Below are 12,297 nucleotides of genomic sequence, written 5' to 3' on the forward strand. Positions count from 1 at the left end.
TCATTGGGGCAAGTAAGTATAGGAAGAAAACAGTCGTAATATAAGACACAAATATCCCCTTGTATCTATGTGTATAAGCAAACAACCCAAAGAATTCTGCAACTGGAGTATATATATATATGTAAGCTACTATATGTTAGTGCATTCCTATAAACACTGCTGATTCACCATAGCCATTGGTTCTCCAGCAAATGCCTTATGTTAAAAAAAAAAAAAAGGTTGTCAACAGTATCCATAGTGTTCTCAAATGAAAAGTTATAAAGGAGCTATGAAAGTAGAGGGGAATAAGTAGAGAGGGAAAAGGAAAAAACAAAACAAAAAAAAAATCACAATTTTAATTTAGACGTAGCAGAGTCTCAAGATGTAACAGGGATAACCCCAGTCACGGAACTTTCCTCCCCTATCTGCTCTCCTGGCTCCTGACTCCTATAATCCTGAACCACGGGAGAGGAAAGAAGTCTAGTCGATAATACCAGCATCTTACACAGGCTTCCTGCTTCTTGGGAATATCTGCACCATTAAGTCCATCTATCTTACTTCATCAACACTGGCCACCCATAAGGCCAAGGGGGGTGGGTGCATCTGTCTTCTCCAGAACAATGGGACTAGAGCCTTTTCTGTGTTTAGGGACTGTGTTTATAGTTAGGGACTATATGCACCTGTAGAAAGCTTATTATGGTGTAAGAGAATCGCCTCAGGACGAAGGGGGGGTGGGCTATCCAAGATCTTCCTTGTAACCTCATAAACAATATAAAAACAGTGAAAGCACTCAATTTATAAAAAAAAAAATTAAAAAAATTACCACAGGTTATTGGTTGAATATACCTGTAAAATATATTAAAAGAGAAACCATAGAGTAGTACGGTTATAATAATTTATTCTTATAAAACTCTATATGGCCTCACTCACATGGTTCTGAGACACTTAAAAAGCTGGCTCAGAATGTAGAGCCTTGTAGAAAATGAAAGGATGAGGTAGATATTTCTTTAGAGATGGTTAAAGTGCAGTACCCGGTCCCCCTCCTGTCTTGGTGTTCCTTGTAAGCTAACAAAACTCCAGGATACCAGATGGATGCAGGGCTAACAATTTATCCACTTAAAAAAAACAAAATCTTGATAAAAGAAATATACAATATAAAAGTCCACCTCACTTTACACGTTTCGGCAATAAGCCTTTTTCAAAAGTGTCTGTGTGCTTCCATCTTCCATCCCTTGACTTTTAAATCAATTTGGCGCCTTTCGTCATCTACAGCTGTCCTCTTCCTGGTTGTGCAAATATGACGTCAAACGTGCGCTTGTTTCAGGTGCATATTGATGATATCAAGATGTCTTTTGTTTGTGAAGTGTCTATGGGGATCTTCCATGATGCACAATTATGAAGTTGGGCGTGCGCTTGTTCCAGGCGCACATTGATGATGTTATGACGTCTACTGTCCATAAGCATCTATTATGCTCTTCCCCTTTGATTATCTACATGTCTCGATGTAAGTGACTTGATATTTGCTTGCACGTACTCCGTGCACAGCCACTGTACATCAGGTCTTTGGTAGTCCAGCATAATAGTAATTTAGGGATCAAAGCAGGGGGAAAAAAGGGGGTTCATGTGTTATACACAAGAGCCAAAAATTCCTGATGAATTTGGGCTCAATCCACCATAACTTCGGAGTCTTTTTATATGCACATAATCAACTTGAATAAAGATATTTAAATAAAAAACACATTTAGAGAGAGAATCAATCAATTAAAAACATAATTTACCTAGTAAAATTGATTTTCATGCATATACATAAGGAAATATCTTGGATATATAAATATACATATATACAGTTGCAAGAAAAAGTATGTGAACCCTTTGGAATGATATGGATTTCTGCACAAATTGGTCATAAAATGTGATCTGATCATCATCTAAGTCACAACAATAGACGATCACAGTCTGCTTAAACTAATAACACACAAAGAATGAAATGTTGCCATGTTTTTATTGAACACACCATTTAAACATTCACAGTGCAGGTGGAAACAGTATGTGAACCCTTGGAATTAATAACTGGTTGAACCTCCTTTGGCAGCAATAACTTCAACCAAACGTTTCCTGTAGTTGCAGATCAGACGTGCACAACGGTCAGGAGTAATTCTTGACCATTCCTCTTTACAGAACTGTTTCAGTTCAGCAATATTCTTGGGATGTCTGGTGTGAATCGCTTTCTTGAGGTCATGCTACAGCATCTCAATCGGGTTGAGGTCAGGACTGGGCCACTTCAGAAGGCATATTTTCTTCTGTTTAAGCCATTCTGTTGTTGATTTACTTCTATGCTTTGGGCCATAGACAACCATAGACAATCACAGTTTGCTTAAACTAATAACACACAAAGAATGAAATGTTGCCATGTTTTTATTGAACACACCATGTAAACATTCACAGTGCAGGTGGAAAAAGTATGTGAACCCCTAGACTAATGACATCTCCAAGAGCTAATTGGAGTGAGATGTCAGCCAACTGGAGTCCAATCAATGAGATGAGATTGGAGGTGTTGGTTACAGCTGCCCTGCCCTATAAAAAAACACACACCAGTTCTGGGTTTGCTTTTCACAAGAAGCATTGCCTGATGTGAATGATGCCTCGCACAAAAGAGCTCTCAGAAGACCTACGATTAAGAATTGTTGACTTGCAGAAAGCTGGAAAAGGTTATAAAAGTATCTCCAAAAGCCTTGCTGTTCATCAGTCCACGGTAAGACAAATTGTCTATGAATGGAGAAAGTTCAGCACTGCTGCTACTCTCCCTAGGAATGGCCGCCCTGTAAAGATGACTGCAAGAGCACAGCGCAGACTGCTCAATGAGGTGAAGAAGAATCCTAGAGTGTCAGCTAAAGACTTACAAAAGTCACTGGCAAATGCTAACATCCCTGTTAGCAAATCTACAATAGGTAAAACACTAAACAATAATGGATTTCATGGGAGGATACCACAGAGGAAGCCACTGCTGTCCAAACAAAACATTGCTGCACGTTTACAGTTTGCACAAGAGCACCTGGATGTTCCACAGCAGTACTGGCAAAATATTCTGTGGACAGATGAAACCAAAGTTGAGTTGTTTGGAAGAAACACACAACACTATGTGTGGCGAAAAAGAGGCACAGCACACCAATATCAAAACCTCATCCCCAACTGTGAAGTATGGTGGTGGGGGCATCATGGTTTGGGGCTGCTTTGCTGCGTCAGGGCCTGGACGGATTGCTACCATCGAAGGAAAAATGAATCCCCAAGTTTATCAAGGCATTTTGCAGGAGAACTTAAGGCCATCTGTCTACCAGCTGAAGCTCAACAGAAGATGGGTGTTGCAACAGGACAATGGCCCAAAGCATAGAAGTAAATCAACAACAGAATGGCTTAAACAGAAGAAAATATGCCTTCTGAAGTGGCCCAGTCAGAGTCCTGACCTCAACCCGATTGAGATGCTGTAGCATGACCTCAAGAAAGCGATTCACACCAGACATCCCAAGAATATTGCTGAACTGAAACAGTTCTGTAAAGAGGAATGGTCAAGAATTACTCCTGACCGTTGTACACGTCTGATCTGCAACTACAGGCATAGGCGTGCGCAGCCTATTGCATTAGGGTGTGCACCCTAAAGCACAAGCACACGCGGCGTATATATATATATATATGTATATATATATATATATGTGTGTATAAGTATATATATATATATATATACACATATATACACACACAGACACAAAGCTGTGTGTGTGTGCTGTGTGAGGGTGCTGTTAGTGTGATGTGTGTGTGAGGGTGCTGGTAGTGTACTATGTGGGTGTTTGTGTGTGCGTGCTTGTGAGGGTGCTGTGAATGTACTGTGTGTCAGGGTGCTGTTTGTGTGTGTGCGTGCACTTGTGAGGGTGCTGTAAATGTACTGTGTGTGAGGGTGATGTTTGTGTGTGAGGGTACTGGTAGTGTGCTGTGTGTGTTTGTTAGGGTCCTGTTTGTGTTTGTGAGGGTACTGTTAGTGTGCTGTGTGAGTGTGAGAGTGCTGTTTGTGTAATGTGTGTGAGAGTGCTGTGTGTTTGTGAGGGTGCTGTGTGTGTGGGTGCTGTATGTGTGTGTGGGTGCTGTATGTGTGTTGGTGCTGTGTATGTGTGTTGGTGCTGTGTGGGTGATGTGTATGTGTGTGGGTGCTGTGTATGTCTGTGGGTGCTGTATGTGTGTATGTGCTGTGTATGTCTGTGGGTGCTGTATGTGTGTGTGTGCTGTATGTGTGTGGGTGCTGTATGTGTGTGGGTGCTGTATGTGTGTAGGTGCTGTATGTGTGTAGGTGCTGTGTATGTATGTGTGTAGGTGCTGTGTATGTGTGTGGGTGCTGTGTATGTCTGTGGGTGCTGTGTATGTCTGTGGGTGCTGTGTATGTCTGTGGGTGCTGTGTATGTGTGTGTGTGCTGTGTATGTCTATGGGTGCTGTGTATGTCTGTGGGTGCTGTGTATGTCTGTGGGTGCTGTATGTGTGTGGGTGCTGTATGTGTGTTGGTGCTGTGTATGACTGTGGGTGCTGTGTATGTCTGTGGGTGCTGTGTATGTCTGTGGGTGCTGTGTATGTGTGTTGGTGCTGTGTGGGTGATGTGTATGTGTGAGGGTGCTGTGTATGTCTGTGGGTGCTGTGTATGTCTGTGGGTGCTGTATGTGTGTGGGTGCTGTATGCGTGTTGGTGCTGTGTATGTCTGTGGGTGCTGTGTATGTCTGTGGGTGCTGTGTATGTCTGTGGGTGCTGTGTATGTGTGTTGGTGCTGTGTGGGTGATGTGTATGTGTGAGGGTGCTGTGTATGTCTGTGGGTGCTGTATGTGTGTATGTGCTGTGTATGTCTGTGGGTGCTGTATGTGTGTGTGTGCTGTATGTGTGTGGGTGCTGTATGTGTGTGGGTGCTGTGTGTGTGTAGGTGCTGTATGTGTGTAGGTGCTGTGTATGTATGTGTGTAGGTGCTGTGTATGTGTGTGGGTGCTGTGTATGTCTGTGGGTGCTGTGTATGTCTGTGGGTGCTGTGTATGTGTGTGTGTGCTGTGTATGTCTATGGGTGCTGTGTATGTCTGTGGGTGCTGTGTATGTGTGTGGGTGCTGTATGTGTGTGGGTGCTGTGTATGTCTGTGGGTGCTGTGTATGTGTGTGGGTGCTGTATGTGTGTTGGTGCTGTGTATGTGTGTGTGTGGGTGATTGTGGGGGGTGGAGGTGCCGGTACATTACTTAATATCCCCCCTCCCTTCTTACTTTATGTAGGGAGGGGGGATCTTTCCTTGCTGCTTTCCCTGGTGGTCCAGTGGAGGTGGGGGCAGATCAGTTATCCCCCCTCCCTTCTTTCCTTATGCCTGGGAGGGGGATCCTGCGGCTGCCATCCATCCCTGGTGGTCCAGTGGAGAGTGAACTCTAGCCCCGCAGGGCTAGAGTTCACTCACGCGTGATCTGAGCGTTGCCGCGGCAACGCTCATATCTCGCGAGAGGAACCCGGCGGAGCTGCTGGCAATAGCTCCCCGGGTCCTCTCCTGCCTCCCTCCCTGCCTGTGAGCCGGTGAGGGGAGGCTGAGAGCAGAGCCGGCACTCGGATAGCGCCGGCTCTGCATGAGCCGGCAGGGGAGATCCTGAGATCTCCCCTGCCGGTCTCAATACATAGCGCGTGCCGCAGGGATTAGAGTGTGCCCAGGCACACCCGGCACATCCCGTGCGCACGCCTATGACTACAGGAAACGTTTGGTTGAAGTTATTGCTGCCAAAGGAGGTTCAACTAGTTATTAATTCTAAGGGTTCACATACTGTTTCCACCTGCACTGTGAATGTTTATATGGTGTGTTCAATAAAAACATGGCAACATTTCATTCTTTGTGTGTTATTAGTTTAAGCAGACTGTGATTGTCTATTGTTGTGACTTAGATGATGATCAGATCACATTTTATGACCAATTTGTGCAGAAATCCATATCATTCCAAAGGGTTCACATACTTTTTCTTACAACTGTATCTTAAAGCAGAGAAAAATAACCCATATTGGGAAAATATATAAATAATCAATTATAATTAAAAAATACCATAAGAAAGTTATTAAATACATAAATACATTTTATTAATATCTTAAAATTAAAGATAAAAATTAAAGATCAAATAGACCTATATTGTCAGAAATAAGAAAACAATAATTAAAATTACATAAAATAGTTCATTTTAAAATCCACATTAAGGCCATAGGGTTGTAGGGTTTCCATATTGAATATCCACCTCATTTCCCACTTGACTCAATACCTATAAAATTAAGTCCACTGGGATCACCACCATGTCCCTCAGCAAAATGCTTAAACACACTGTTTTTTTGTATTTTCTTCTGATGTTGTATATATGTTCCCTTATGCGTGTTTTTAAACATCTGAACGTCTTCCCTACGTGTTGAAGACCTCATAAACCTTCCTCCCTTACAATGCCACCAAATATGGAGCAGACTGCCCTCCTCCTCCCCGAATCTCCAGCAGGTGCCAGATTGAGCAAGTCCACTGAGTTCCTTTATAATGTTAGATTAATGGCCACACTTAAAAAAAATTCTAATTTAAAAAGTGTAAAAATCACCTTGAAACTTACCTGTATTTATAGGGCCAAGGCAGATTACTCACTTGTTGAAGATTGTTTACCTACCACACATGTGTTAGCCGTAATAGCTGTAATTTGCCAGCTCAGTGCTTCTGTAGGAGAATATGAAGCACAGATATGAGAAGCATTGATTCTAATATTAAGCATTGGTATGGGAAGTATTGAATCCAGTGTTGTACAGCCAGCATCCAGCTACTGCGTGCAAAGTATGCTGACACACGCATGAAAAATAGATACAATTATTGAATCTATTTTAGTCCAAAGCCACTAGAGGCATGCATATGGCAAAATGTAAACAGTGCTAGTTCTCTGTATGTTTTCATTTGAAAGACTGCAGGTGCAGCATCCATGAAATGACTAATTCAACCAAATTGTTTCATAGATGTGGCCGATCAAGAACCAATAGGAACATATTTTGAGAAAAATAAAATAAAAAGGACATTATGTATGTATCATATCTATGAATATTAGATACATTGGAAGGGGAGGTTTGTTGACATTGCACGGACCTTTTAAAACCTATGAAGATAATGTGACCATAGCAATGCAGTCCGCGAGAGGAGTTAGTGGGGCTTTGAGATTGGTGAGATGTTTTCTAACACCTCAGCAGGAGACCTTATGGAGAACTGAGCATTAAACCAGGTGAGATCACAAGGAATTTAGAATTAAGCAAGTGAGATCATTGAGAAAGGATCATCTGGTTTCAAAGAGAGTTTCAAGTTTACCAGGACAACTAGAGTCACCTATCTTAAGCAAACATATATGAGGATTTAGTTATACTATGTATCCATAACATACCACATTTAAACCCACTATTGATTACAAAGTGCCCCCATATAGAGGGATTATAAACATACTAAATGCACAACTTAAATCTCTTCCAGAGGTGATTCTTAAATTGATGCTTTATATTCATCATTTCTAAAGTGGCAGCTGGGAGTGGAGTGGTTGGGTACTCAATACAAGGAATGTGATCAGGGTACTATAGGACTGGAGGTGAGATAATAACCAATGGGGCATGTGGGATCCTGGGTAATGAGATATAACAGCATGATGGATCTTAGGGACATTCAAACATCTGGAAAGAGACTCTATAGCAAGTGTCTGTTCGATTCGAGTTCTTGCCGCAGCCTGTTCCAGACTCTACGACTAGCATACTCCCTGTATGAGATACTCGAGTTGCTGATTCTGTTCATCTGACTTTGCACTGTTCCCGTCTCTGCCACCCAACTCCCAGCATCGTATTGAGTGCCAGTCAGCATTATCAATTACCACTTGTGTCGGGTGTGTGGGTCATCAACAAAATTATAGATTAGTTCTAAGGATAAACCATCAAATTAATGTTTGTATGAATTAATGTATTTCCAAATGAAATACAGAAAGAAAAACAGTATGATTAGACACAGTAATACACCCTTTGAGAATCATGAAATTTGTCATTCAATATCCTTTGAGAACATGAACCTTACCATTAAGAAAGAAAAAAACATAATAAAATGCCACATAACCACCTGCCAAAAAGATGCAAGAAAAGTGATATTGCATGGTTGGTGAAGAATATGGCATGGTTGGTGAAGAATATTGCATGGTTGGTGGAGGCTGAAATAATTTTCTCTGTAGGATAAGAGAGATAATAGTCTTTGCAAGATATATTGATGTATCACAAGGTAATTGAGTGGACAGCCTTATCAGTGGTACGTTATTAAGTCACATGACTAATAGAACAAAGCCAACATTTTTAATAACTTTTATGAAAAAATAATGTGACATATTTGCAAATAAAATAAAAAATGCAGGAAATAGAGCCGTGCAAGTTGAAAATTGCAGAATGAAAGTCCTGTAAAGTTTGTTTAATATACATACACTTTTTATTCTTTGTTCCATTCACATTCTGTAAACAACATAAAAGCCCTCAGCTAGTTCTTTATTAAATAAACACTGTTTTTGTACTGTTTGGTTAGAGATTTGCTGCCATCAACTGATCTTATTATCCCTAATGACTCGAGACAAGTTCATATGGCTTCACTTCCAACACACGCGGGTCTTCTAGCAAACAGAGCATTTTCAGGCCAAGGTAACGCAGACAATACAGTAATGTTAAACAGATCAGTTTATTTATTATCCTGCTATTGTTATATTAAATTACATTTTATGTAAAACTAGTGTATATATGCTTTGAGGCCTTCTTGTCATTGGTACATATAAAAACTATTGATGCCCACGCTTTATAGATCATGCAGTGTTCCCGAGACTAGCAGGCAAAAGGAATCATCTAAAATTGGTAGCTATAAGGAATCCATATCATGAAATGAGAGATAATCTAGGATCCATCCAAGTTTTTACCAAACCCCATTGTATCCAATCCAGTTACTCTACTACGAACATTTAAGGGGCTACAATGTTACTTTTTGTGAAACACACATATATACCAAAGTTTAATGTAATGTAATGTTGACTTAGTTGTTTTACCTAATTACATTACAACTCAATTATTGTATCAACATGTTATTATCAATTATTGTATAATTTGTTAATCTATATAAAGCACTTTTTCATGTTAAATAACTAAATATAGAGCAGGGCTCAAATGCGGACATCGATAGTGTTATTTTGGTAGTTTTTGGAAAGGTTACACTAATGTTTATTTTTATAAATGTATTTTTTTTAAGCACACCAGCTTTTTTATACTTTTTATTGTATGGATTACTGTGCACATTAACCATTATTGTACCTATTTCAGGGTACAGTTTCTTACAGACAGAACCATTAGATTTTGTGGCAAGGAGGCAGGAACTCTTACAGAAACAAAATGTGACCCGGTAAGCAGCAGACATTCTTTTTGTATTCCGTCAGGTGAGGATACTCTAACATGTTAAGTTTTTATTTCATTAAATCCATTACATTTATTGCATTTTTAAAACACATATCACAATATATAACAATTATTTTATGAATAAATTAAATATTATTCTGAAAGAGTAATCATTTTTACTTCTCAAAAATGTCCGTTAACGTTTTCTTTTGTTTTTTTCAACAATGCTGTTTTTTTATTTTTTTATTTTATTGACGATGTAGAAAATTATCATAATCCAGTTCAGACACGGCAAAGCAAGGGCATATATTTCTAATAAAGAGGAAAAAAAGAATAGAATACATTGACTTTTAGTTTTTGGACCTCACAAATATTTATTTGATTAAATTTAGGAATTAGTAGGCATAACATTACAAATCCTGGGAAATTAAAGTTCCGCTTTAAAGTTACTGATAAACTGTAAAAACGGGGTACTCTTAGAACCATAACCACTACAACTCAATGGTTCAATGTAATGGTTATAGTTCTAAAATTCTATGAAGTGATAAATGTTAACCATACATCGCTCTGTGAAGACTCAGAGCAAATAAAACAAAGCATTCCATGCTCTGCCGATTTATTAGAAATAGTGCATGCATGGCATGATCCTACCAAAATAGAAGCAGAGACAAACACAAAAAAAAACAGAAAACAGTCTTTGCACCGGATAGAAGAGGGGGAGAAAAGCTAAAAATAAAAAGTCAGAGAGAAACACTGAACGCGTTTCCTTTTCCAAAGACAAACACTTATAAAAATCTATGGCCATTGTTTCACAGTTTTTGTTATTTATTGAATTAGCTAGGTGATCTTGTTACATTTCAAAATAGAATATATATAGTTTTAATTGTTCTTTTTACTGTATGGCATTTTAAATTATTTCCAGGACTGAACTTGTCATTGGGCAAACCCAGCAAGTGGGCTGCGATGGCCATGGGCCAAAGCTGACAAGGGAGATCAAAAGATCTCCCCTGCTGGCCCATGCAGGGTGGCACTGGCCCAATGTGAGATCTGTCCCTTCATGGGCCAGAGAGCAGATTAGGTTACTGGGTAAGTGAGCCAGGCAGGCTTCATCTCTATTCTCGTGACCTCTGATATTGTCGGACCAAAAAGCCCGCCCACTGGATCAGCAGGCCCCCTTCCCTCCAAACTAGTTAACTACATTAACTAATTAATTATTTAAGCCTCTATCTAACCAATTATACACACACTACTGTCCCTGCACTCAGACACACTTTATATCTGCTATAACTACACCCCCTATGCACACACGCACACACACACTATACCCCTATAGTGTGAACATGTTTTTGTATGGAGTATATGTGAGTGAATCTAGGGGTGTGATTGTAGTGTTGGTTTTTGAATGATGAGATGCATGCACATATACACAAACACTGCTGCACACACATGCACAGATATACATATACAGACATATAAACCCACCAGCACACATGCAGATTAAAAAAAACTGATACTAGGGATGTGCATAGGCAAAAAATTTGGTTCGGTTCGGAAATTCAGGTAAGTCAAAAATGTGTCTGCTTCGTTAATTCAGACCAATGATATTTGGTTCGGTTTGGCACTTCGGAATTGCTGATTGGCATTCGGTTCAGACATTCGGCATTCGGTATTCGGGCATGTGGCATTCGGACATTCATTTTGGGCATTCGGCAGTTAGTCCGTTTCAGGCATTCGGCAGTTTGGAATGTCGTTCATTTTGAACTTAAACAGCAATGTTTTACATTGCATAGTGTACCACAGAAGCACCCAGACCACTTAATTTTAAATAAGTGGTCTGGGTTTAGTAAATAATTAGTAGTGTTAGTTTAGTAAATATACAATTTACAAAATAATATTTTCACGGCACAGAGAGTGCAGCCAATCAGGGAGCACTACCAGCATGCAACACAAAGACACAATTTTTGTGGAGAGTTTAGGAGCGGAGAGTGAGCAGAGTGTGAGAGAACAGAGAAAGCAATTTGTGTGTGAATAAGCAAGTGAGAGTGTGTGTGAGAGAGAGAGCACAGTGAGAGCAAGTGATGGCTGGTACACAAAATTAATCACTGCAGTAAAGTCACAGTGCAACAGAGAGACACCCTGGAAATCAGACTACCTGGCTTGCACAGCCACACACTCTCTCACCCCCTTAAAAAAAAAAAAGAAACAAAATGCAGAAGAAAAAGAAGGCAAAATTCACTCTCTCGCTCTCTCCCTGAAACACACACTTAAAAGCATTGTGGCTCCCCAAGTTTGCAACAAGTAAAGTACAATAAATGTAATGTAATTTATCTCTCTCAGTCTATTGTGCTATCACAACTAGTCTGGTCACATGCATGCAAGCCAACACCCTGACAGCCTGATTTATATATGTGACCGACCGCCTGGCACCCTGACCGGGTGCCTCCGTCAGTCGATGCTCCTAGTGCTCACCGAGGGCTCCAAGCACTCCACCCAACACCATCAGCACTGTAGTCCCCATGTCCAGCGTTACAGCTTGGCTGGGAACTCTCCGTCCTCCACCCACCCTGGACCCAAGACCAGGATTCAGCTTCTAGTGGGTGAACTTCTCCTACTCCAGAGAGTGTAGCAGGAACAGCTCTTAAAATAGCTAGTGATTATAATCCCAGAGGAGTATAGTGATATAGCAATCCCCAGGGTAGATACAGCAGTTTCCCCCACACATGAGATGAGACTCTATGTTGAGGGTAGGCAGGAACTAAATTTTAATGGTGCCACACTGGCCTTTTATGCAAGTCCCCAAGCAAGGTTTACGCCCACATGGACCTTGTTGGGGACAGGGACACAAAGCTTACAAACCAATCAGAACA

General features: G+C 40.5%; 1 protein-coding gene across 1 annotated transcript in view; it reads left to right on the plus strand.

Annotated features, from left to right (window-relative positions):
* SAMD7 (sterile alpha motif domain containing 7) overlaps window positions 1-12,297 on the plus strand; it is a 42,150-nt gene that overhangs the window by 9,446 nt on the left and 20,407 nt on the right. Inside the window, exons 4-5 of the mRNA XM_063441036.1 lie at window positions 8,580-8,692; window positions 9,359-9,437. Coding sequence (XP_063297106.1) covers window positions 8,580-8,692; window positions 9,359-9,437 — 192 coding nt within the window. The remainder of the gene's footprint in view (window positions 1-8,579; window positions 8,693-9,358; window positions 9,438-12,297) is intronic.

Source organism: Pelobates fuscus, chromosome 2, assembly GCF_036172605.1.
Source record: "Pelobates fuscus isolate aPelFus1 chromosome 2, aPelFus1.pri, whole genome shotgun sequence".
Classification (NCBI taxonomy): domain Eukaryota; kingdom Metazoa; phylum Chordata; class Amphibia; order Anura; family Pelobatidae; genus Pelobates; species Pelobates fuscus.